This window comes from Penaeus monodon, chromosome 7 (genome assembly GCF_015228065.2).
Source record: "Penaeus monodon isolate SGIC_2016 chromosome 7, NSTDA_Pmon_1, whole genome shotgun sequence".
Classification (NCBI taxonomy): domain Eukaryota; kingdom Metazoa; phylum Arthropoda; class Malacostraca; order Decapoda; family Penaeidae; genus Penaeus; species Penaeus monodon.
In genome coordinates this window covers 38698357-38725856 of record NC_051392.1, presented here as the reverse complement: position 1 = coordinate 38725856, position 27500 = coordinate 38698357, and the positions used below count along the sequence as shown (strand labels likewise).

At 36.5% G+C, this 27500-nt stretch overlaps 2 protein-coding genes across 4 annotated transcripts in view; both read right to left on the bottom strand.

Annotated features, from left to right (window-relative positions):
- The window catches only part of LOC119575299 (phosphatidylinositol transfer protein alpha isoform-like), a 15823-nt gene extending 14720 nt beyond the window's left edge, over window positions 1-1103 (bottom strand). For all 3 annotated transcript variants that reach the window (XM_037922842.1, XM_037922841.1, XM_037922840.1), the window contains exon 1: window positions 975-1103. In XM_037922842.1, the coding sequence (XP_037778770.1) occupies window positions 975-991 (17 nt within the window). In that variant the 5' untranslated portion in view covers window positions 992-1103. The remainder of the gene's footprint in view (window positions 1-974) is intronic.
- Window positions 1104-6720: 5617 nt separating this feature from the next.
- Window positions 6721-27153, bottom strand: LOC119575298 (phosphatidylinositol transfer protein beta isoform-like). The gene is given in 10 exon segments (XM_037922838.1): window positions 6721-12711; window positions 15266-15356; window positions 15737-15858; window positions 16430-16597; window positions 19251-19328; window positions 20749-20848; window positions 22813-22943; window positions 22945-22977; window positions 23231-23261; window positions 26996-27153. Coding segments are annotated over 10 exon segments (813 nt in total). The 5' UTR covers window positions 27013-27153; the 3' UTR covers window positions 6721-12669.
- Between the last annotated feature and the right edge of the window lie 347 nt (window positions 27154-27500).

The window sequence follows — 27500 nt, the reverse complement described above, 5'->3', positions numbered from 1 at the left end:
AACAAGGTACACGACAACAAACTCAAATATGCACATTCCCATACAATCAACAGATATAGACTTGACGATAACAATACCTGATGAAACAGCGACTTCACAGATTGTGTCACGCTGCCTTCAAATTTCAAAGATCAATTTTCAGTATAACGTTAGAAACACCCACAGCTGGCTATTAACAACTGTCTAAAAATATCAAAGCATTATACAAAAACTTGTATCTAATATACTGCCTTTAGAAATAATAATAATTTAAGGCATATTACCTGCCAATTCTTTCCCTGTAAACTTCCATACTTAAACTAACCCCACATCCATACTAAGACAAGTGTTAATACCCACCCCAAAAACAACAACAAAAAACTCCTTTCCCCTTGATTTCTAATTCCTATCTTTAGAAAACAGCCACACAGACCACACTGCATCCCCCAAAACAAGGCCTTCGTAGGCACCCTCGCCCACCTCCGCAGAGGGACAAGGGGCGAAAAACACGGAAAATCTGCTATCGAGTGGCGCGAGCGAGGGCCCTCGCCACCACACGTCCCGAGGCATGGAACGGCGCCCGGGCGAGGGAGCCCCGGTAATTAGGGTAAATTAGTCCGTTTTAGAGCCCTTGACAGGACCCGCGGCGACACTCGGGGCCTCGACGTCGCCCTCCAGCCAGCGCTCGAGGTCGTCCTCCAGCACTCGAGCTGGAGGGGAGGGACGTCCTTGGGCCTCGCCAGGGAACGCGGGGCCCGCCGGGGGGCCCAAGGGCCTCGCCCCCGGGCCCGGAATTTTGACAGAAGGACCGGACTCCATTGATAACAAATGCCTAACGGGAACTCCCTCTCGGCGCCCTCGGCTCCTTCCTCCTCTCTCCTCCTCCCTCGCGCCCTCGCTCGCCCTCTGCGCACAGGGCGCCACCACGCCGCCCACGCCCGTCCCCCGCCGCGCCGCCCGGATTCCGCGGGAGCTGAAATCGACCATTAACTTACAATTCTTTGACGAGCATGATGAAGGGATCCGTCCGCACATGGGCTGCTCCTGACACTATTACGTCACTGGAGGGCTCTCCGGCCTCCGCCGCGGCGCGCACTCCGGCCGGGCGCGCGCGATGCTCGGCGGGCGAGGTGCCAGCTAGGGCTTTCGGCCACCTGGTGGGCGGCGGCGGCACTGGGTTCCGGCAGAAAATGGGAATTCGAGTGAGGACTGCAGGATTCTTTTTCTGTGGGTCTGTATTTGTGATATTATAGTAAAGTAGTGTGCGCTTTCAAATGAATGAGACTCCCTTATAAAAAAACTCGTAAATATATATGTGTACATATGTACATATATATACATATAGATATGTCGATGGATAGAGAGAGAAATGTAAATATATGCATATTTATGCACTCAAGTGTTTATATCTTTTACCTACATATCTACATCGACAGATCTAAATATTCAAATTGGTAAGCGGAAATATTATTTGTGTGTGTGTGTGTGTGTTTGTGTTGTGTGTGTGTGTGTGTGTGTGTGTGTGTGTGTGTGTGTGTGTGTGTGTGTGTGTGTGTGTGTGTGTGTGTGTGTGTGTGTGTGAGTAAGGATATATATATATATATATATATATATATATATATATATATATATATATATACACACACATATACATATACACATATAGACAGATGTAGCTATTCGTATGAGCATACAGAAATTAGAATAATCCATCTAATTATTGACGTTCAATATTGCCTTTGAGGTCTTTCTTATCCAAGTGTTTCCAAGAAAAACCATCTTTGACAAGACAATCGACTTTTTTTTTCTTTGCCATTCACGTGGTTCTCAAAGCAATCTTTATTAACCATTCGTCATCTTCAGGTACCATCAATACACAAGCATGGTGCAAACATGTAAATCATATCACAGGAATTTAGACTGGATTATAAGAACACCTATGCCTCGACAGCTCAAAAAAACTTTGTTGAAAAAAAAAAACGATATTATCAAGAATCGCCTAAATGATAAACAACAAACACCTACAGCGTTTCGTAATGTTAGAGACGGCAGAGATAAGATACAAGGATTTTCATACAACTTATGCGTAATTTTTGTATAAGAACGCATGCATATTAGCTCACACGGTTGATCCCAGCTCTCTGAGACTTCCAATCGTGGCTGTGACGCAATGCCAAGGAGGACCCCAGGCTCTCACTGGGTAATGCACACTGTAAACAAATCCTGAATTGCTAGGGACGTATTATAAGAGAAGTCAGTGCCATCATTTTAGTTTCTTTTAGCAGTCATAATCTCTACTGACAGCATTAATTTAAATAATGTCATACATTTGGGTTATCCTTGTATTGTGAGTCAGAAGAAGAGCGAATCTCGAGTATTTGGGAATGCCTGCGGGCCGGGTTTCAGTAAGGTTGAAAACCTTACCTTAGCTCGTGTGTGTGTGTGTGCTCGCGCGCGCCACACACACACACACACACACACACCACACCACACACACACACACACCACACACACACACACACACACACAAAACCACACCACACACCACCACACACACCACACACACACACACACACAAACACCACCAACACAACACACACACACACACACAACACACACACCACACACACACACACACACAAACACACACACACACACACACCACACTCTCACACAAAACACACACTCACACACACACACAAAACGTGTGTGTGTATATATATATATATATATATATATATATATATATATATATATGTATATATATATATATATATATATATATATATATATATATATATATATATATATATATATATATATACATACACACACACACACACACACACAGACATAATTGTGTGCGTGTGTGTGTATGTCTATTGACTAATATTTCATGTTTTTTTTATAGGTAAACACACCGTATATATTTTCATCTGTTTATTCGTCCCCACACACACCTGCGCGGGGAAGCATCCCTACAACTGTACAAACACAACACACACACAGGCCTCCTAGCTTCCAAAGGCGAGCCAACTGCCGTCCTTTTCCATTCTCATCTGCCATCGCATTTCGTATCCTCTCAAAACGCGTGTCCGCCCGGGTTTGTGTCAAGATAACGGTGGGTAAGTGAAAACCTGGGTCAGGGGTGTGCTCCTGATAAGACAGCTGATAACAGGGGTGAGGGGGGGAGGGGGGGGGAGGGAGTTCAGCCATTGTGTAACTTTCGTCGGCTTAACCGGTACACGCGAACAAACAGAGGGCAAATTAAGGCATTATTCCGCTCATAAGGTCAAATTCATGGCTAATTGAGAACAACCCAGGCAACAGACCCATCTGCTTTGGTTTATGCAGGTGGTTTGTCTGTAATGTGAGCCTTGAGCGGTGCCGGATTTTCGTCTGTTTACCTTCTACGAGAAAGTCTTCCCCGCTTTATATTTATTTATTTATTCATTTTTTAAGATCTTTTCACTAAATAGCAATTACAAGTTGTTCGGTTAAGGAATCCTCGTGTTGGCTTTGGTTGCAGGGAACGTGGTGTGAGGCAGTCTGGATGGCTCTCTCTCTCTCTCTCTCTCTCTCTCTCTCTCTCTCTCTCTCTCTCTCTCTCTCTCTCTCTCTTCTCTCTCACCTCTCTCTCTCTCTCTCTCTCTCTCTTTCTTTCTTTCTCTCTCTCTCTCTTTCTCTCTCTCCCTCTCTCATTCTCCCTCTCTCTCTCTCTCTCTCTGTCTGTCTTCTCTCTCTTTCTTTCTTCTCTTCTCTCTCTTTCTTCTCTCTCTCTCTCTCTCTCTCTTCCCTCTCCCTCCTTCTCTCTCTTCCTTCTCTCCTCTCTCTCTCTCTCCTCTCTCTCTCTCTCTCTCCTCTCTCTCTCTCTCTCTCCTCTCTCTCTTTCTTCCTCTTCCTCTCCCTCCCTCTCCTTTTCTCTCTCTCTCTCTCTCTCCCCTCCTCTCTCGCTCTCTCTCTTTCTCTCTCTCTCTCTTCTCTCTCTCTTTCTCTCCTCTCTCTCTCTCTCTCTCTCTGTCTCTCTCTCTCTCCCTCTCCTCCCTTTCCCTCCCTCTCCTTTCTCTTTCCGCCTACCTACATTCTCATCTAGATTTTCTCACGAATAGAATACAAAGGATATCCCCAATTGATAATAATAACGCTGCATCAATCCCAGGGCGTCAAGGGAAAATTATAGAAGAAAAACGGTAACTGAAACCAAAATAATAATGATACTAGTAATGATACCAATAATGGTAATGGTGATGATGATGATGATGATGATGATGATGATGATGATGATGATGATGATGATGATGATGATGATGATGATGATGATGATGATGATGATGATGATGATGATGATGGTGATGATGATGGTGAAGATAAAGATGAAAATGATTAACAATAATAATAATAATAATAATAGCAATTACAATAACTTTAATAATAATGGTGTTAGTAGTATTACTGATGATAATAACAAAACCAACAGCAACTGTTCCAGCAAAACCAATTTGCATTCATCCTCCCGAGTCCCTCCCGCCACAGCGCCCCTCCTCCCGCCAGTCACGAGTCCCATGGCAACGCGCGACCCTAACCTGTTGCCATAAACATTGAAGGTGTGACTCGGGTTGTTGGGTCGTTGAGAGGCATAGGCGCCGCGGAGGACTCGCTTACTCAGCATAAAAAAAAAGGTGTGGGTGTGTGTGGGGTGGGGGGGGGGGAACATGTGATTCCTTTTTTTTTCCTCACTAGTCATGAGATTATTAATTTTTTTAAGCTGTTTTTTATGATGAAGATATTTCTCCAGGTTTGACGTTTTTTGTCATTATATTACCCCACATATTTTGCCGTGTGTGGGTTGCTAAGCTTGTCCCAAGGGCTAGTGGTCAATGGTTAGTATTAGATACTACTGTATGTATGTAAGCACACGATACACATAAATGTATACATGGATACAATCATACGTACACATACAGATAGACACACACGCACACGCGCTCGCACACATATGTATCTACATATATAAGGAGGATAAGTAGATATTTATGCTAATGTGTTTTTTCACATGAGTACACACCATCTACCCTACCACCTATATACACATACGCGCGCGCGCGCGCACACACACACACACACACACACACACACACACACACACACACACACACACACACACACACACACACACACACACACACACACACACACACACACACACACACCCTACTACATCCCCTCACCATGCACCATGCACGTGACGAGTGACCTCCGTGGACACTCGGCACGAATGACTCCTCACTTGCTGTCACGCCCTCTACTTGCCTGGGGAGCTTCCAGATACCGCCATACAGACATTTACGCAGTTTCCCTTCTTGAACATTTTCGTTACACATGGAATATTAGAAGTTCGCAATGCGTAAACGTTTTTTTTTTCTTAATCGTTACAGCTGTCTACTATTGGAAATGTTATACTTTGATATTTTCTTCGACAATTGCGTTTTCTTATGAGGCTGGTATTATTCGAATTATGAATCGATAATATTTCAATAAGACAGAGCTCTTGGCCATTAAAAAAAAACTTCCAATTTCAACAGTCTAACACTATTTCAATATATTATTTCTAAGTCCTTCTATTTGAGATATTTCATCTACAAAACAAAAAAACAAAAAACAAACACGCATTCTCGTAATAGTCGCTTAAATGAACCGAAAAAGCTACATTTTATCGATCCGCGGGACAGTTCATGACGTCACACTATATCGCTAACAAGGGCGTACAGTGTGACAGTTCGTAAGAGAGCGAAATAAATTATGACTCGTATGTGACACAATAAATCTTGATTCTTTAACAACCTTAACATGTGTGTGTGGTCTACAGAGAGAGAGAGAGAGAGAGAGAGTTACTTAAGATGCTGATAATAGGATTAGATGGCAGAATGTATTGTAATATTATTATTATATAACTCATCGGTATAATAAATATCTTTCTTGACATACAAATCATCTGTGTGCTTATATATGTAAATTACTTTAAGCCTTGTATCCTGACGACAATCTGTATTTGGTATTATAGAAAAAGCATATTTTTTCTTATATGACTCGTCACGAATGAATTTCAAAATGGTATACAAATTAGTAACAATATGCATAACAAAGCTATTTACACAAGAGCAGGTAAAAATAAAGTGCATTTACTTTTCCTACACACACAAAGGTAATTTTTATCCATATTATGAATGCCTACAATAATCTTTAATTATTTTTATCTGGTGTTGTTGCATTAATCTTATCTCCTAATCCATTGTTACAACATATGACTCTCCTTTATCTTTACAACCATTCACTCGTTCTTATCTGCTATTCTCTCGCTTTCACTGTTAATAACTAGATTTAAGGAACATTATTCTCTCCTCTATGCATTTTTCGGCTTTATAATGCTTATCATCATTATCATCCTGAGTAATTCTTATTCTCGAGCTTAATTATGGGTGATCTTTGAAAACTAAAGGTGCTAATGTAATAAACCAATTATAATTCTAAAATTCATTAAATAGATAAAGACTTAAGTTTTCAAAGATAAGTGTTCAACAGGGGGAATTTTCATATCAGTTCACAAAGGATATTAACTGGAAAATAGAACAATGACTTCTTCCCCTAACTGTTAAAAGGGATCATATTTTCTCACAGTTTTACAGCTACACATTTTCAGATAAAGTTCATAACTTGAGAAGCCAGGACAGAAGAAACAGCTGGTCTGAACATATTATATTTGGACTAATACAGCATTACATTATCTTCTCTTACTAAGTCATTATTTTAAATGTTCACTTACTGTACACTCCTCACAAACACACAATGCCTGGTCACAATGATGCAAAAAACTTTAACAATCAGGAACAAGGTACAGCAGATTATTAAAATATCAAACAACATATTATGAACTTAATGAATACCCATAAAAAAATAGAATGATATATAAATTTGACAGAAGTAAAATCGCAGTGCATTATAAATACTGACTGAAACGAGAAAGAAATGTATGTATGTAAACTATGACATTATTTATGGCAAGGCAAGTCTAGAGGGACAAAGGCCCATGAAAGTGCGAGTGATTAGAATACGTCACGAGCCAATCTTCATAGGGGAGTGTGAGACAAGGCTTGAAGGTAAAAAGATATACACAGATCAACTTAAGAAACAACATGAGAAACAAGATGTAATGAGAAAGGAAAAAAATATGTGAGTTTAATATAACATACTAAAAAATATATTTACATAGAAAAAAATATATATACCTGAGGGTTAAGTAAATAGAGAGCAGAAATAGGTTTTCATAGAGCATTTACTATCTATGACTTTTGGGAGAGAGGACTGTAGATGGAGGTTTGTGATGGCCACTGTCACGATATGCAATCACTCTCCCCTCATCTACAAAAATGACAGCACTTCTCTTCCCCCTAAATTTGCATAATTCAAATGTTTTCTGTAAATCAGACAGTAAATAGAAGTATTTCTTCTGACCAAAATACTTATTCTTCCAATATCAATGTTGAGGAGCATGAAAGTTATCTAATACTCAGAATATATACAAAGGGAACAAATAACAATATCTTTTATTTTTCCTCTACTGAACCAACCACAACAATATATCTCTAATGGATACCATAATTTCAGAAGAAAAAAGAGTATTAGAATATTGCTAAAAAGCCATCACACATGATTTTGGTGCACACTCTGAAATGACCAAATGTAACCAGTCTGAGACACGATGAAACATAAATTTTGATTACCGATTGTGAAATCCACTTGCAATGAACCTCCTCCTGATTATAAAAATACAGAGGTAGTTCCATCTGCCTCCACAAACCCTTTTTATACGCCCACTGACCAACTGGAAAAATAGCTTCAGATTGGGGGCAAAGGTTTAGCCTACAGTGAGGAATGGTAGTGCATAGAGTATGAAAAATGGTTAACTGCTGAACTGTGAGGAATGGTCTAGTCAACCGCTGAAAATTGTGAGTAATGGCTTAGTTTAACCACTGAATTGTGAGGAATGGTCTGACTACCATGGAATATTGGACATGGTCTATTTGCTTTAGGGACATGTGAGGGACTGCTCGTTACCTTAGATGATGCGGCATGTGATACCTGGATGGAGGATTACTGATGATGGTGATACAAACTGAAATGGTGGATACAAAATCATTGTATTATGCTCAACAGATATCATTAATATCAAGAAATTCATCACAGTAATGACTATGTATGAAACAAGGTAAGACTTACGATAAAAAAAAGTGTAAAAACATATCATCAGTAACAAACTGTAGCCACTTCTGTATTTTTTTCCATTGTGTCTTTCATAGGAGTCTATTTTGTTACTTGTTTTGCCTCTAATCCACTTTTCACATAATTCACATGACATGGAGATGTTTAGACTGATACTCAAGTGTATTAAAATCTTCCATGACTTTTTCACATAGCAGTAAATGATACATTCTTTTTCTACAATTTATAAACCTAGATTAAAGATCACTAAATGCTTATATTGTCTTTTTAACTGTCCTTTCAAACAAATGATGCATAACTACACTTTTTTTAAACGTCTCTTCGCTTTCAAATTTCTACCCAACTGGTTTCACAATTAATCAAACAAGCAACTGACTCTTTTATCTTTTTTTTTTCTTTCTATACAACTTCCTTCAATAAACAATTTTCAACACACAGCATATCCATTTATCATACATTTTCTCAGGTGTCCAAACAACAGATAAGCTAATAAATCACTACAGCTTCACATAACAGGTAAATCAGATTCATGATCAACTGCACAGTTTAATGGAATGATTATATACATAAATAGAAAAAAAATGATAAAAATAAATTCAGAAAATACTATAAAAACAATAAAAAAATAGAAAGAAAACCTGGAAAGTAGAGATGCCAAAAACCAACGTAGCAAGCAACAGAGAAGTTTTAAATACAACATTCTTATCAGTTAATGATATTGTCATCTGATCCAACATACATGTACCAATCTGTTCTCTCTACGTAAGTTTTTGCCAGAAAGACATTTTTTTCTCTCTGTGTTGCCCACGACATCTTTGGCACTCTTTCCCCCATTTGTGGCTTAGCCCTGTGGGGAGGAATAAATGAAGCTGCTGCATGGTCTGTTTAACACTGGTGCTTTCCATATTTACAACTGTGCTAACTTAATACACGCGTTGAACTCAAAAAATGAGCGTAGTCGGTACTTGAATATCAAGCTGTTAGAACTGAAGCAACAAAGATCTATGACTGGAATGCGTGTGAGTGCCTCTAATATGCAACATGTGTTATGTTCAACAGCTGGAGCAAAGTAAAATCGAAATCTATCTCTAGACAAGAATGAAAATAAAAAAATAACAATCATAAAAATAAGGGAAATCTTTTAAAAACAGTCTACTATATCTACTAGATCATCGCTATTCGTTTTGTTCCACAGAGGGTGATGGCATGAGATCTATTAGGAGACTTAACGGCATTCCTGAAAGGGTCAGCCTCTAGTGCCGAAACAAAATGGGAACACAGGCTATCACAAATCTTAGCTCAGTCTAAAAGCACACAGTTTGAACTACATATGATCCCAGATGATAACATTAACCTGCTAACATTTTGGTCATTTTATTATTTCAAAATGAGCAGCCTCAGAAACGTAGCGGAGAATACGCAAATTCCACCAACAACAGTAATGTCAACAGTCTTGCATCCGTTAACAATCTGTAAGTCTCATCTATTACAGACATAACAAAACGTTACACAAACATCATCATTAGATATTAGCAATATGTGAATACCTAGAGAGAAACCTAGCACAGACCCATCACTTCAAAGACACACAACTTAGAAGGAATCTCTCTACCTTCAATGGAATTACTCCTAACTAATGATGTTACATCTACATTTCCCAGTAATTAATTGACTTTCCTCTAAATGTGGGAAAAATGAGATGAGAAAAGGAAGAAGACGAAAGAATCGTTCCGTGCTTAACATTGTCCACTTCTATTCAAAATGCCGAAATGTTACAGGTCTAGTGATTTAGTTTTTCTGAAAGCCATGTGCATTTCTGGGAAACAGGGGAAGGAAGGAAGGAAGGAAGGAAGGAAGGAAGGAAGGAAGGAAGGAGGGAAGGAAGGAGGGAGGGAGAGAGGGAGGGAGGGAGGGAGGGAATGAGGGAGGGAGGGAGGGAATGAGGGAAAGAGGGAGGGAGGGAGGGAGAGGGGATTTGGAGGGGATGTGGGCACAGGTTTTTTATTTCAACTATGACATGAGTAGTCTTCTGCTACATGATGTTGATAAACTAATCTCAGAATTTCCTATAGCTGTTCTTAAAGTTCTCATTACAATGAACTCATGATTTTCAAAAGTACATGACTTCTCATAAAACCAGCACTGTTTTTACTGTACTGAACCCTATAATTACCCTAAATGAAATCTTCGAACCAATGACATTTACCAGCAAAAAAGGGGAGGTTTTCTTAACACTGGTTTTCAATGGAAATTTGTTTAAACACCTAAAGTCAAGTTAGAGAATGCTGGCTCAAACTAGGCAAGGTTACTGTAGAGTTTCTTTCATTTTTGCCCTGAGGTCTATTTTCTCAAATAAATGGTAAGTTTGCTAAACTTCTCCTCTAGATGAATGCAGTTCTATGTAGGGAGTGGACATGCTCAAGGCTGTCTAAGTCACCTCCAGACTTTGTTTTTAGTGAAGCCACTGGCTAATACCTGTGTCTCACTCAATTGGATCCTACAAGGAAAATAAACTTGTTTTCTCCATTTACAACCTACATTTTTTTCTCTGTTATCACATTACATTAACAGCACAGGGATACACTACTGTTAATCTTTCAACTAACACAACCACCAACCTGTTCAACAACTCAAACAAACACTAATCACACGTCAGTCAGAACAACAATCTCGACTCAATGACTAAATTCAATCTATGCTCGATAGTTCCTCAGACAGACTAGTCGGCCCTAATTAACCATTCTTCATTTTCCGTTTGCTTGTTTTCCTTCCCTCCTAGTGCAACTAAGAGGGATGAACACACTGAACTGGCAATTATCAAGATTCTGATTAATATTCATATAATTAACAACTTCACTCAACTGTGTGTCTATCATTCCACTAATAATTCTATAGCATCAAATTTCTGTTCAATTTCTACATGTAACATAAGTCTGAAATATGGAGTTTGAACTAATGTCAAGTGACAGATATTCATACCACGCAACAAATTACAGAACAAACTGTTGAAAGGCCTTCACAAAACAAGTGATGGAGATTTCATTTCCCTTTTGCTTCTTTTTTCCACTTTCAAAACTAAAAAAATAAAGAATATACTCTAAGTTTTGTGAAGTAATGGGACTAGCATTTATACATTATTGTCAGATCTGAACAAGGAGCAGAACTCATTTCACTTGACAAAGGGAGTACACTGGAATTTCATATTTGGATTCAGCATTACAAGAAATATTGCAAATGCAACAGTATTTATCATACTCAGTCAATGACAGTAATGTATCTGATGGAGAACTTAAGTTACTCATAACAGAAGTTTTATCAAATGAGTTATGTGCATACTAAATACCATTCACCATGACAAATATGGTAAATGATAATGGAATAAAGTAAATCATAATAATGATATCATTATTAATATTAAAATATAGCATCAGCGTAATGATATATAAATGGTAACAATAACAACAACAATAACAAAAGTTCTAAAACATGCTTATTTGACATCATTTTTACCTTTTAATTTTGATCAAAAGCCACGTCAGATATAAAAACAGTTACTTTGTTATTCAAAGCAGTGAAACTAAGGATACATTTTCAATAAATAAATAAATTAGAAATAAAAAGGAGAAAACAACAAAGTACCTAAAAAATGACAAAAAACATTTTCACAAAGCTGAGATTCAAAGTTTTCAGAATGAAAAGTCCTTCACTCCTTTATTCATAAGCATGCCCGTATGAACTGATCTATTCATAACTTATGACTCCTCTAGTCTTGTCTTTTTGTATTTTTCTACTAGTCAGCCCCGGTAATTTTTTGTGTCTCATCCTATCTACTAATTACTACCTTTTCTCTCTATTCTTGTTCTCTTCATCTCATATTTTTGGCTTCACATTAAAAGTGGAGTTGAAGATATATATATTTTTTATCAAAAATTAAGACCGAAATGTTATTAGATAATACTGAATGAATGATGTATTCCTATGACAACTGTATCAAATATAATAATTTGGCAAACATGATTAACAAGCTTCTTATGATGGAAATGGAGGACGCGTTACAGATTCAGATCATGAAACCAAATCCTCAGAGACATAACAAAGTAACAACTCTGATTTTTGATCTACGGGAAATATATAAAACAAACAACCACTCATATCTCACCAACTCTATGGGGAAAGAGAAGTTTTCCAATGTCACAACTTCTTCACTCTCTCACGGTCCCCCCTTACAATTTATTCTCTCTCCTCCCTATTCCTTATCAATGTACTGGATGCAGATCAATGAAATCAACGATTGCAATAGACCCAATATTTCCTATAGTGCTGAATGATTGATTTCTCAACTTGAGTGGATAGTCCATCTTCGTCTGGTAGCTTGCGTCTTTCTGCATCGCCAGAGTGGAGTGCCGAGTGTGTTTATTCGCCCTTCGTTCCTCGCACCTCGCCAACCTGTCTTTGCTGGAAAGTTCAAGAAAACCTTAGGATCCCAGATCAAGAGTGCAGTGATTGCATAATTTCATGTTACACTCTTAAAAAGGAGAATTCAAATGAGTAATCCCTTACAGCAGTTGAGGGGGCTGGCAACACTTTGGGTAAAAACAAAAAATAAAATCGAAATCTTCCTATATCATATACAAATTATCCCCAATCAATGTTTCGCTTTGGTGTTCACGGTGCCAATGTTTGTGGCAGTTTAAAGGGACAAGGTCATCTGCACCAAAATGGGGTTATTGTAATTTTGGATCTACTGCGCTTGCAGAATAAAGGTAATTTTACCAATTTTTTTTGCATTAAATGAGTTGCCTTCATTTATAATGTACTTAGATGTTTTCATACATATGGTAGCAACAAATTGTTAACCCACTAATGTTGTGAGCTTCGTGTCTTGCAACTCTTGACAACATGGGGTTGCCATCTTCTTCACATTTTAGCTTAGTTTTGTGTGTGTGTGTGTGTGTGTGTGTGTGTGTGTGTGTGTGTGTGTGTGTGTGTGTGTGTGTGTGTGTGTGTGTGTGTGTGTGTGTGTGTGTGTGTGTGTGTGTGTGTGTGTGTGTGTGTGTGTGTGTGTGTGTGTGTGTGTGTGGTTAACAAAATGAGTAAGCAAAAGCCTAATGGTACTAGAAAACACCACATACTCCTCATTGCCACAACATGCTTTGTATGGCTCTCTATTCCCATGATGTATCATAAAAAATTTTATGAACAATAAAATGATATAGTAGAAAGTAGTTTAAAAAACAACATATATAGCCACAAATGTGGCGCTCCCACCCTTGTTACCATATAACAAAAGTGGCAAGGACCGACTACTTAAGCAAGATGATGAATGAGACATACAAAAATCATGGATTTCCGGAGAGAAATAAGACGCATACAACCACATTGAGTTTTAGAAGGCTGCATTTCCGATATTTAATTTTAGTGAATTTCTGAAAAAATATAAAAATTGTTATGATTTACTTGTGACTATCAGGGTATGCTAAATCATACATTAGTGAGGGACATACAAAGAGATAATTTTGATAAATTGAAGGAAATGCAAGTAATAAATGACAAATTGTCTGCAAACTAGGGTGTTCGATAACACCTCGCAGAAACAATGAAATGACAGAATGACATTCAGCGACATATGGACTATTTTTCACTTTTCATTGCAGAGGGCCCTAAAGATATCATTAGGCTACACGCAATGGAAGAATAAGAAAAAATATCCATTATTAAGGTTCTTATACGAGATGAAACACTACCATGACATCATGCCATCATTGTTCTTAATCACATAAAATATTGGAACATGTTTCTATTCATCTAGAACGTTTTAAGTCTTCACTCCTAATAGTTTTAAATTGAGATGTGTCTCCAGCCCCCTTAATCAGTGTGATACAAAAACATAAACAACCAATGAAGAAAAGAAATGAATGAAAATGAATATCTCCACAATACAAGAGATATATCTAACCAGTTTCATATATATCTCCTTCAGAAATATATGTATCCTGACAAAAATATATATGACACCAGTTAAATAGATCTCATGTATTGTGAAGATATTCGTTCTCATTCATACCTTTTCTACATTTGTCACAATGAATATGGTTCATAATCAACTAAGTATTCATATTAACATTTCATTTAAGTATATTCTACAATTTCCAAGCATTTGTAACAGGGTCCCTCTCATGAAACAAATAAATAAAAAACAAATAAATAATAATAATTGCTTCACCAAGACACAGCAGATGGCATGAAATATGAGACATATTAAGTGTAATTTTATCTTATCAATTGTGCTTACACAGAGATGGCTCCACAAGTGCTTAGTCACCAAGGTGTTCTCATTAGTCCTACCTATCTCTCCTGCTTACCCTTTTCCTTGATTTTTTGAAAGACTAATTTTCATTATCTTAATATTTCTACTGTTATTAGTATTTTAATATTATAATAATCATAATGTCAGTGAACACAATAACAGTATCTGTATTAATAGCAAAAGAAGAAAGAAAAAGAAACTAAGAAAAACGAAATAAAGAAGAGAAAAGAATGCAAATTCAAGGACTGGAGAAAATCAGGGAGTCACCAGGACCTACTAATTGACTCCCTGTTGGCTGAGCACTTGAGGAGCCATCTGTGTGCAACAACATTCACTAAAAACCACAGCGGTCTGTAGGTTAATCTCCAGCCAAAGGTTAAAAAAAGCATGGATTAAAATGAAAAATTTGAAGAGTATAGTATTACTCTGCATCTTAATTCTGTATCTTGAGTTAATACTCAAATCTGATAAAAAAATATATATATATACACACAAACTTAAAAAATACAAACATACAAAAATAAAACAATAACATAAAAACAAACAAACCACAATAAAACCCCAATACTTTACGGAGAAAAAGATAAACAAATCACAAGCCCCATTTCTTGCATCAAAAACGAACTTCTAACACTGCACCCTACTTGCAGCTCTCTTTCACACCTTGGACCCAAGTGACCTGAAATAACCCCGAGCCAATACCTGGTCAAGTTCTTCCTTTGTCTTGTCTTCCAATCGCCGAATGTCTTCCATGGTCAATCCGTGCCATCTGTCCATCCAACAGAAGACTTGCCTGGAAAAGATGTGCAGAGAATTAATTACAGAAGAAAAAAGAAAAAGACAGATGATTAACATGATCTAAACTGAATTAGCTCTCTTGGAAAACGAAATTAATTAGAAATGTCCCTTTTAACTTGCATCTTAAATGACTTTAAATAAATATTTGGAAAAGATAACAGAGTCCTCCTCTCTCCAGACTGAGAACAAGAAGAAAGGAGTCTCATAAAATAAAATTCATTGCTTCTTCACTGTTTACCACAGACAGGAATGCTAAATTCAAAATCAATTCATTAACTTGCAAAAACTTTCCCATGAAAGATGCTTCAGTACATCAATTTACACTTCATACATATTATAAATTCTAAAAGACTTAATCAAAATTCACCCTCTTACCTATGGAAATTGGTGAAAAGTCTTCGTTCAACATCCTGAATAAACTTCTCAATGCGCGTCTGGAGTCCAAACCACTTGAACTCACATGTCACCAGCTTGTAACAGGTCATGACGGGATCACACTGGAGGAGGGATACAACAACGATGAAATACAAATGTAATATAATACACCCTCTTCTTCTTAGTAAACTTTATTTTCTAAAGGAAGGTCCTAATACTTTCTGCTGCCTTAACAACTATATCAAATATAGTTATGTTCTTAAAAGATATTTTACTTTTTGATGTGTAGTTAAATATCTACCTTCATCTATCGCTTTCATCAATTGTCATCCACTATGCTTGTTCTTTTTATCAACCTTCATCTATCCTCCTTACCCATTTTACCATTCATTTCTTCTCACCCCTTCATCAACTATCATCCATTTTCCTCACCCTTTTTATCAACCACCACCCATCTTCCTTACTTTTATCATTATCCATTTCTTTTCACCTCTTTATCAACCAATCATCTGTTTTCCTTACCCTTTTAATTAACCATCATCCATTTTACTTAACTCATCCATCTGCTATTCATCACTATGCTCACCCTCCTTTCGACCCTTCACTGTTACTCACATCATACCTACGAACCCAAGAGCACCCCTAAACACAGTCCTCTTTCATGTTCTCCCACAGACTATGTTTTGGGCTCACCTTCTTCCACCACTGGGGCCCTATCAGGGGTCCTCGCCCTGTCTTCTCCGATTTGAACTTCGTGGGATCTTCAGAGGGCTTGTAGTCAGCTGGCTTGACTGGGTCGTTGCTAATGTCAATGGTCACAACCTCTCGCATCTTCAGCTTGTCTCCGGTTAGTTCATGGGCCTGGAGAAAGGGTGTTAGAGATCGCAGGAATGGGTGTTTTCCCGGGTGTCGGGTTAAAGTGGGATTACAAATTAGGCAAAGCTACTTTCTGGTCTGGTCATTTAGTTTATCCATCACGAAATTAAGAACTGAGAAAGAAAATAGAAATTACTTTATCTTTCATATCCATCTTAGTAAGTTTCAGTTAAGTGATTTTTTCCTTTTATAACCAAAATGGCAAGAGAACTTTAAAACATTATGATACCTATTAGATGCCACAATAGTTATTGTTAGTAGTAATGCAGGTAATGGGTTATTTGAGTTTATCCCAAGTGTTAATTGAAGCTTGGAGCTAGCACCTGCTTAAGGTCTATAACCAAAAAGCATAACTAAAACACAACTACAATATACCTTAGGGCACAATTTGGTTATGTAATAAAGACTAAATCAACAGCAATAAAACAGAAGATGAAGATGGAAAAACAAAAATACATTACACTCAAGAAGAAAAAACATGACACGGCTAAAGAAAAAGAAATGAACACCACGTTTCCAATCTAAACATAATCAAATATTCAACAAACAATAAACCAGGAAAATCGAAAAACACACCACAGTGAAAATTACCCCAAACTTAAATAATCAAGGATGTTAATCTAATTATTCTTAGCCATTCTTCATTTTCTCAGTGTGATCTTACTAGACTATAATATACTATGTAATAAATAGCAGAAATCCTGTAGTGTTATATGTGATTTTAAGTGTAATTTCCATATCATAACTAAATGACTTGTCATTTTATCTGTACAGCTTCAATAGTATTATGATTTTAAATTCAATATAGAGTATTTACCCAAAATGAACTTTTCTAAAAAAAATATATATATATATATTAATAAAAAATTCAATGTAACCTATCTCTCTTTCTTTCCTTTCTAACTCTTCACTGTAAGGCCTTAACATATGAAAATGTGAGAGAAAGAGAGATAAAAATGATTCGACAAAATGGAAAAAAGAATTAAAACGTCACAAGAGACTGGCACGACAACTCACGTTCTCCGTCGTCCCCATGTCAGCAACGTGAAGGGTCTCAATGCAAATGACAAAGTTTTTCTTCATATAGCCTGGGTTCTGTCATGCAATTTCCAAAAGAGGAGAGAAATATATAAAAAAGATGTGATAACACTGATCAAAAGGACCGTGGCAGTCGAGGGTGGAGGAACAGAGAGCGAGAGAGAGAGAGAGAGGGAGAAAGGAAGAGGACAGGGATGGGGAGGGGGGGAGTGTAAGACTAAAGTGTGTAGGTGGAATAAGATCTAGCAACTCAGGAAGCCTAGGAGTGAGCAGGAGACCCGGCGGCTGTGACGATCATTCTTAAAAGTGCTATGAGTGTTACCAAGTAGTAGCTTCAGTGAGTGTGGTTCCAGTTAGTCATTAAGTATGCAAAAGATTTGTTCAATTTGTCTTTTTTATATATATACTGAGAGAATTATTTAAGATTTGCTTAACCCCTTGGATCCAATGATGACCCTGTTGGCATCACGACAGCAAGAATAAGTTTCCCACGGTTTGAATCTGTCAGTATCCTCTCTGACAAATTAACCATGGGTCATTCACCACCGTTTGCTGCAGTACTGCCTTGGGGGTTCATCAGTCCAGGCAGACTTCTAATGAAAATTTTAGTTCCGTTTTCTCCTTAAGAGATATTGGACTAGTGGCTCCCAATGGATTCACTGTGAATCCTGATACTATTCTTTAGAATCTCATGGTCAAGGAGTGAAATCTATATTTCACTTTTTTTTTTTTTCACCACTATCAAAGGCCACAAGACTCACGTCAAATACACACATAAAAAAAGAAAAGAAAAGAAAAAAAAAAGTTATTTAACAGAACAAATATTTTGCTCTATGTGTAACTGACTTAATATATAAATCCTGCACGACAGGTGGGTCCGTAAGCTGAAGATAAAAAGTACTGTATATGCTGCGGCTATTGTTGCTGATGTGAGGTGACTGGGAAGAACCTTGTTTAATAAGCACAAAGGTTCATAAAATACTATATATTTTCATCTCAGCAGAAAAATGCAGATGTCATGCAAAATGAGCTAACAGTTCAGACAAAGGACAAGAGATATGTGTATAAATATATAAAGAAAAAGGGAAAAAAAAGGTATGACTTATTTTCTCAGGAAAGGCCAGCCAACATCAGATTAACAACACAAGTCTTGCATGAGGATAAGCATAATAAGGAGGAATATGAACAAATAATATGGGAGCAAGGAATGGATACTGCAGACCAGGGGGGGGGGCTTTTTTCCTTGATTTGTTTTTAATATCTTGGTTCCTCTATTCCCACCTTTGTCTACTTTTACATTACATTTAAGTCTCTCATTTTTTTTATATATCCATCAATGTCATACTTGAATTACTATCAATCATCCATCTTTACATCTTTTTTTATCCATCTTCCCTTCACTCAGTTCAATATTGCTCAATTCTTCCCATCATTAAATCTCACTTGTCCCCTAGTCTCCCCCCCCCCCCCCGGTTGCTCCATTCCGAGCTCAGGAAATGATGTAAGTCTGTGCTGTGGATGGCAACAGGTTAGGATGGCTACCGCGAGCCAAGCAGAGCGAGCCATGGACATGCGGCAATGCATGGACTGCGCCACTCACATTCTCCAAATCACCATGGCCTGGGGCATGGAGGGTCTCAATTGTGACGTAAAAGGCATCCTTCATGTAACCTGGGTTCTGAAACGTAACTGTCTGTCTGACTCGCATGACACATTAGAGGGTAAGAGAGGCAAACTTGTAATCATGGGCCAAGTGTAAATCTTTATACTCTTACTAGACACTGAAAGTATGGAATCAAAAGCATATAATTATCATGAAACAACTTCATTCTTTCATGCAGGCTTATGCTTTTACAAACTATCAGTCTTGCAAATTATGGAAATCATGGTTAACAAGTTGACATTCATGTCACTTGGGAAACATCCATAAAATGATTTAATAAATTTTAATTCTAGGCACACAGGTTCTCTAATTGAGAACATGAAATACTAAATACTTGTATCAGCTTTACTAATATCATCTCAGCATCTTTAATATCACCTGTAAAATATTCTTTACTCATATACTGATTAAAACTATAAACACAAAGGATTACATGTATGAAAAAATATGATTCTACAAATACCATTAATTTCTTTAAACATATTTTGCTTTTATTCAGCACTGAAGAAATCTTGTATAAAAATAGAAGGTAGAAAAGATACCAACTTCAGCTTAACACAGTGTCTCAATAAAAGAAGTTGTTGGTAATATTTATCTAAAATAATATAACTAACCTTCAAGCAAAACTGATATACGGGCACTAAAGTTCTATATTTCTTCCTTAAAATTCAATTCTTCATTTCTTACATCACAAAATACCACCTATACAGATTGATGTAACCAATGAAAAATCCCTTGTAACTTTAGCATTCCGTTCAGTTCAATATAACTACAACAAACGCTCAAATTTTTCCATCTCTTAACATTCTGCAAAAACATTCACGCTTATCATTTGTCCAAGTATACCAAATTGCACTCTCAATCAAACGTATTAAAGTTGTTATCAAATATCACGCTAAGTCAATTTTAACCCAATGCCACCAAAGAAGACGTAGTACTCACTGTAGATATGTTTTGTGAAATGTCTCTACGCACAGATGGCTCCAACAAGAATCAGCCGCTAAGGAGTCAATTTATAGACCATAAGAACTCACCCAATTTAATCTTTCCTTGATCTTTTGGGAAAAAACATGGATCTTTTTTACTACTGCTATCAATAATGATGCTGTTATTATTATAATAGACATTAAAATTATTACAATGTTATTTACATTACTCATAGCAATATAAGATGAGAGAAAACATTTCCAAAAATCAAGGAAAAGTTTGAACAGGCAAGTTACGTAGTACTAGTAATTGACTCCTAGCTGACTTAATACCTATGGAGGCACTTATATGTAAACTATTAAACTAAACGCAGTAGGGTATGCATAAACAAACATCGTCCCTGCCAACATTAGGTTAAAATTCAATCTGTTTTCTTAGTAAATTAAATCAAATCCACAAATCGCATTCGGTATAAAATTACAAAAGGGCAAAGCAACTGACTACTTACCGATATGACAGTCCTGCAATATGGGTAGGCATTCCAGGCCTCTTCGTGAACCTCTAACGACCCCTCAGGTGCAAGCAGCCGTATAAATGCTGGTACTTTGCTGCAAAAGAGAGAGAGAAAAAATGCTTATAATCAATTTGATGAAACTTTCAATTAGATGGGAAAAAAATGCAGAGTCTATGCTTAACCCTACAATGACAGTGCCAGAAATTTCTGTGATACTCCTTCCTGTGACTTCTGGCAACCATCTAGCCTTTTGGCCTGGGTGTTCCCTGCGTACAGTGGACCTTCTTGCTCTACTCATATTGGCCAGTCGTGGCATCATGATAAGTTAATATTTCATGATGGCTACAGGCATCTCTCTCTCTCTCTCTCTCTCCATATATATATATATATATATATATATATATATATATAATATATATATATATATATAATATAATATATACTCATATATACAATATATATATATTATATATATATAATATAATATATATATATTATATATATATAATATATATATATATATATATATATTATATATATATATTATATATATATATATATATATAGATATATATATATATATATATATATATATATATATATATATATATATATATATATATATGTAATTCATACATATAAAATATATACTCTGTATATGATATATATATAATATATATAAGTAACAGACTGGATGATATACAAATAAGTATGCTTTTGTTTGCTTTACTTCTTGTTCTTTAGACATCGTATTAGTTCATCATACACTAGATGAAGATAGAACAATATTATTGAGAATTCAGATAATGGAATCATATTAACAAAAGAGTTCTATTCTAGACCTTACTTTAGCCTTCAAATCCAACATATTGCATTTAATTCTGAATAAATGTGATTTTTGTTTTTATGACACAAGACAAGCAGACAGAGAGACTGATAAATAACATATTTACTTTTCTCCAGTTTTTAAAAATTTGTTGTATAATTTTCTGCTCTTGTATACCTTTGCTATTCTTGGATTTGATCTCCACACATGCACATACAGTGACAAGAGTACATTATATGTTGTAGCAAAAGTGGAATGTCTATACACAAACCCTTCTATATCTTTATGTACCAGGTGTATAAATAACATCTTAACAGTGAATACCATCCAACAAAAACAAGGACACGTGGGGTTCACAGCGAATCCAGAGCGTGTTGAGAGCCCAATATCAATGGGCTATCAACACCCTCAGTTTATAAATGAGCTGTGTTCATTCCAACAAATATAGAAAAGTTATGTATCTTATAAATTAAAATAAAAAACTGTTAAATACATCTCTTACACCATGAAGATTTTCATTCTCATTCCTACTTTTCTACAGTTTATAAACACAAGTAAAAGTTTTCCTGAATGAACAAAGCCTCTAAGCCAAGGCTGGCAGAAAGTGGGCGGTGGCTCAGAACACCTCAGACACACCTAGCTCAACTAACATTAAGTAGAAAACAAGAAACCCTACACCCCATTTAAGTACAATCATACTCAAGAGTTTAAGCGATGACTACATCACTTTACATGATAAAAAATCTATCATTGCGCTTCATGTGAATACTATAAAATGCCTTTGCTGCTTGATACCGTTATTGAGACTTTTTTACTTTCACCAGTGGAGTGCAAGACATAGCTTAAACTAGGGAGAATCTGAGTGAGAGCCACAGGCGTTTACTTAACATATACAAAAGGTAGAAAATGTATAGGCCCTACATTAAATAAAAATGTCTTCTGATAATTGTGCTAACTATCATAGGGTTGGATCAAAAAGGGTAATTGGGCACTTCACAACTGTCAAGCAACTCTGAGAAATTTCTATAAACCTTTTGCTGAATGATAGCATCAAAACAGACATTTTGCTTAGAAATATTTTGATCTCCATCTACCTATTAAAATAAAGCTCTACTTGTAAAATAATCATCTTCAACACAATTTTGGCAATAGCAAGTGCACATGCGTATGCGCGCGCACACACACACACACACACATACACACACCATAAAGAGAGGACTTGAAAATCTTACCTTTTGAGATGGTATATTTTATAGGTGTATTGGCCCTTGCAGTATTTGCCCCCAAGGAGAGGGTAATTGTCAAAGGGTTCATTCTTGAGCACCTCAATTCCTTCTCCGCCACCCGTCTCATTTTTGCTTGCCTTCCGCAACACTGTACAGCTGCGCCACTTGGTACTACAACATCATAACACATATTCACATATACTTATATATATATATATATATATATATATATATATATATATATATATATATATATATATATATATATATATATATATATATATATATATATATATACTTCTTTGGTGTTTCATGGATATGTTTACATTCCTTCACTTTCAGAGGGCACAAAATGTAAATGCAAGGCTAATAAGCACAAGAAATCAATATGAATTTCCAAAGCGATTCAGACATCTAACCTCACCTCTTCAACTGTGACTGGCAGGATAACCCGACTGCAAGAGAGAGGGAAAGAGAAAGATATTCACATAAAAATCTAACACAAGTCTTAAAAAATAATGTAGTTTGCGAGAGAACTAGTTTCTTGTACAATTCATTCTTTACATACTGTGTTTCCTAAAAATAGCATGAAACTTTACAAAGAATTTTATCTTTTTTTTTCTTTTAAGGTTATGCAGTTCCAGGCTTAGATATACATTTCTCCTGCCCTGATTACATGAGAGTTAAAATCATTTGAAATTTCGTGATCTCTCCTATAGGTATACATATATTCTAAATTCCCTTATGAGTGATTATTAAATTGCTTTCAGCCAAGTGACTGTGTAGGAAGTAACAAAGTGAGAAATATTGGATACTTAAAATCCTTGCTGATATTTCTATATCTTCCTGAGAATGATTTGGACACTTTGACTAAGTGAGACTTAAAACTCCTGATACTGAAATAGTGTGTGTAAAAATATGCTAATTTTGGTTACACAGATGTTATGCAGTTTATATCAAAATAACAAATTAATATGACATGTTCATTAATCGTTGTAGAAGAATTATATCTTAGAAATTTCACTCAACAGTTTTTACACTTGATGCAAAAACACACACAAAAAATGATTCTGACCAAGTGATATTAAGTTAAAATGTCAAATTGCAAATCAAGTGATACATATTGAAAATGATAAAGAGATACATATTACCCCCTTCAGCCCCAGGTTTAGCTCTGTCCGCTGTAGGTTTTTTTGTGAATCTCGTTGCACACAGATGGCCCCACAAGTGCTCAGCCGCCGAGGAGTCAATTAGTAAGCCCTAATGACGTTTTTTCTAATGCTATTCACATTGATAATGTTATTGTTATTAATGACATTATGATTATTCTAATGATATCAAAATACTAATGACAATAATAACATAAACTAATAAAAAGAAAAAATCTTCCCAAAAATCAAGGAAACAGGTAAACAAATTAAATAGGTATGACTTTTAATTGATTCTCCGGTGACTAAACACTTGTGGAGCTATCTTTGTGTAAATACTATCGGTAAAATTAGAGTGATCATGGCATGTATATTTGGCATACAGGACTCCCGGGGTAAAAGATCAAGATATGTATATATAGATTTTTAAAAATCAGATAAACTGAGAAAGAAAGAAAGAAAGAAAGAAGAAAAAATTAATTAATTAATTAATTAAAATCAACTGAAAATAAAGATTTACTTTTCTCTGACCTATTTTTCATACAATGTTAATCCTCCCTACGAATTTCAATTACTAACACATAAAATATAAAATAAATGCCAACTCTTAAATTATAATTCTCTAGCAAATATCAAAATGGGAAGTTTCTCACATAACTGCATTTCAAATTTCCCTTAAAACTTGCTTCGATTTGTACTGGATTTCCTAAAGTACTGACCTAATGTGAAGAAGAGAAATAACACATGAATGGAAAAAAGTATATGGTGAATGTTCAGACGACACCAGGGTATCTGCCACGGGCCTCGTCACAGACACTCAAAATTAAATACCATATTTTAGATAGCTTTGAATACAAGGAAAACATAAGTGAGAGAAAAGGTCTTCGTCACAAAAGCCATTTCACATAACTTCTCAACATTTACAAAAAATTATTGAGAACAAAATAAAAAAAAAAGGGCTAAAATATGAAACACTGTTCCTTTCTGTTATTACAACTCTAATCAATTATCCAGAACAGGAATCAAGCAGCACTTCCGAACCCCAATTTACCACTATACCAAAGACCCAACAAACCTCAAACATTAATTTCAGCAGTTCCCTTTTTTTACTGAATAAATAGCCAGGAAGGTTGACAAGTTCTATCTTAAAAGAATGTACATCATGTAAGCTCGTTGACCTTTGTGGGAGTGGAGTCTCCAAGTCGCTATCCTTTTCAATATCTTTTGGTTGCAATTACCAATTTCTATAGCTGCTAAGTGTAAATCTGACTTCCTAATAATGTAATAATGCCTATTTTTCTGTATATTGTTATTGTCTTATTCTGAAGAATAACCATCTTCTTGAAAGCTACATATTTTCTGGTATATTCTTAATTCAAAATGCCAAATTGGAATTTTGCTGAACATTAATCCTCTGTCTTCAATTTTATCTAACACTTTGAGAAAATATGAATTCCTGATTCTAACAATACATACTTATAAAATTTTATCATAAAAGGGGAAAAACAGTCATAAATGTCAAGTCTAGCAAAAACAAAAAATAAGTTAATATAATCATAAAAAAACAAAAAAAACATAAAACTGTCAGTATTTGTACAGAAAAGGATTTTACGAAACAGAGGAAAATTATGCTATGGGCCGTAAGTAACACCAAAATGAAAGAGCTACAGAAAGAAAAGAAATATTCAGTCTAAAATCATCACAGTAAAGTAAAGGTACAGCCTCAGGTACCTAATGATGTTTGCTAGCCTATGTTCTTTGCGACAAATGAAGAAATGGTACAAATGATGCACAAATGATGTGTCTGAAAGTTTTCAATCATATCCTTATATTAGAAAAGCATGTGTTTCTGATGACTATATAATCAAAACTTGTCAAATGCACTCTCGCATTGCGAAGACAGTCACTTCCATTCAGACCATTTCTAGTTCTAACCTATGCCTTTCAGCACTATTCAGTGATACTATAGCCTTCATGCAAAGGCCAACAAATCTTTATTGTGGAAGTCGTCAACCTGGCAATTTATCTTCTCAAAAGAAACCAGTCCAAGAACTTTCCTGCTGAATAAACATGAAAGCAAAACACTGATGCTACGGATGCATAGCTATTCTGGTGATTTAGCCGCAGTATCTTCTATGTGCTTGGGAAGGGGTCATTGAATTCCTGTTCTTAAGCATCCTAAAAGTAAACCAAAATATAAATTACATTCATGGATCAAAGGATAATCCAGGATAAAATAAGATTCTTGCAGAAAAATAAAAGGAAATATCTGTCATTCCAAAATATAATCACATTAATAAAACAAAACTGATAATGCCGTTTCACTCAACAAATAAGACAGATGAACAACACCTTCGCATTCTTAAAACATAACATTGAAAACAGCCGTTCTATCGGGACAAAGGTTCGGCCCAAACTAAAAATAAACCCTAGGCTAACAGATATTTCAAAATACAACCGCACCGTCCAGCATTAACCCCAAATTACCCAACCACGCAAGACCAGCTGGAAGACACGGAATAAACACCAATACCTTTCCACCCCAAGACACCCAGAGGCCCAGAAAATACACCCTAAATACCCTTTTCATTTACCCTTTTCACATATCCTGCAAGAAATTTATTGATTAGGATGAGAGAAAGACCATTCCTGGGGCTAATAATTCCATGCATTACCGAGAATGTCATTGATCAATAAAATGCCATTAATCAATAAAACAGATTTGGGGAAGAAGGATAAAGAGAAAAAAAAGGGGGGGGGGGGGAAGGGAAATATATTTCACATTTTTCCTCCCAAGGACCAGGGGCTGCATTTTAATCTACTTCTTTCCTCCAAAATAGAGGGGGGGTCGAGTTGCCCTTGGAAACTGGGTGAAATAAGGACAGCTATTTCCACTATCTATCTCCCTATTTAGCAAGAAAAAAAATAGACATGAGGCAACTTTCACTGAAACCAACTTTCACGCCGGGACATTGAATGAATTAAAAAAAAGAGAGAGAAAATTAAAATATTAAGATTTCGCCAACCGGATTTTCTCTTACAATTCCTTGACGAGCATTTTTTTGTTCCGTCTCCTCTCTTTCTCCTTTTTTTTTTTTTTTCCTTTTTCCTCTTTCTCTCTCTCTCTCTCTCTCTTTCCAAGGGCCAGACAACGTGTGAGGAAGGAGGTTTTTCACAGGCACATAGGGCGGCGTGTCCCTTCCCCTGCAATGGCTGAACGGCGACGGGAGAGCGGCCGCCGGCGCAGGTGGTGGCACTGACACCCACCTGCTGGGGGAGGGCCTGGGGAGGAGGGGTAGGGGAAGGGCCTGGGGAGAAGGGGAAGGTGGGGAGGAGGGGATGGGGAGAAGGGGAGGAGGGGAAGGGGAAGGGGGGGGAATGGAAATGTATATGGGTTATATGGCACTCTCTGTGTGTATATGTATGTATGTGTATGTGTATATATACGTGTATCCACCTGATGGAGGAAGGGTGATGGGGTAAAGGGGGGGAGAAGGGAGAGGAGGGAGATTGGGGATATATATGTGTTATATGATATATTTTTTT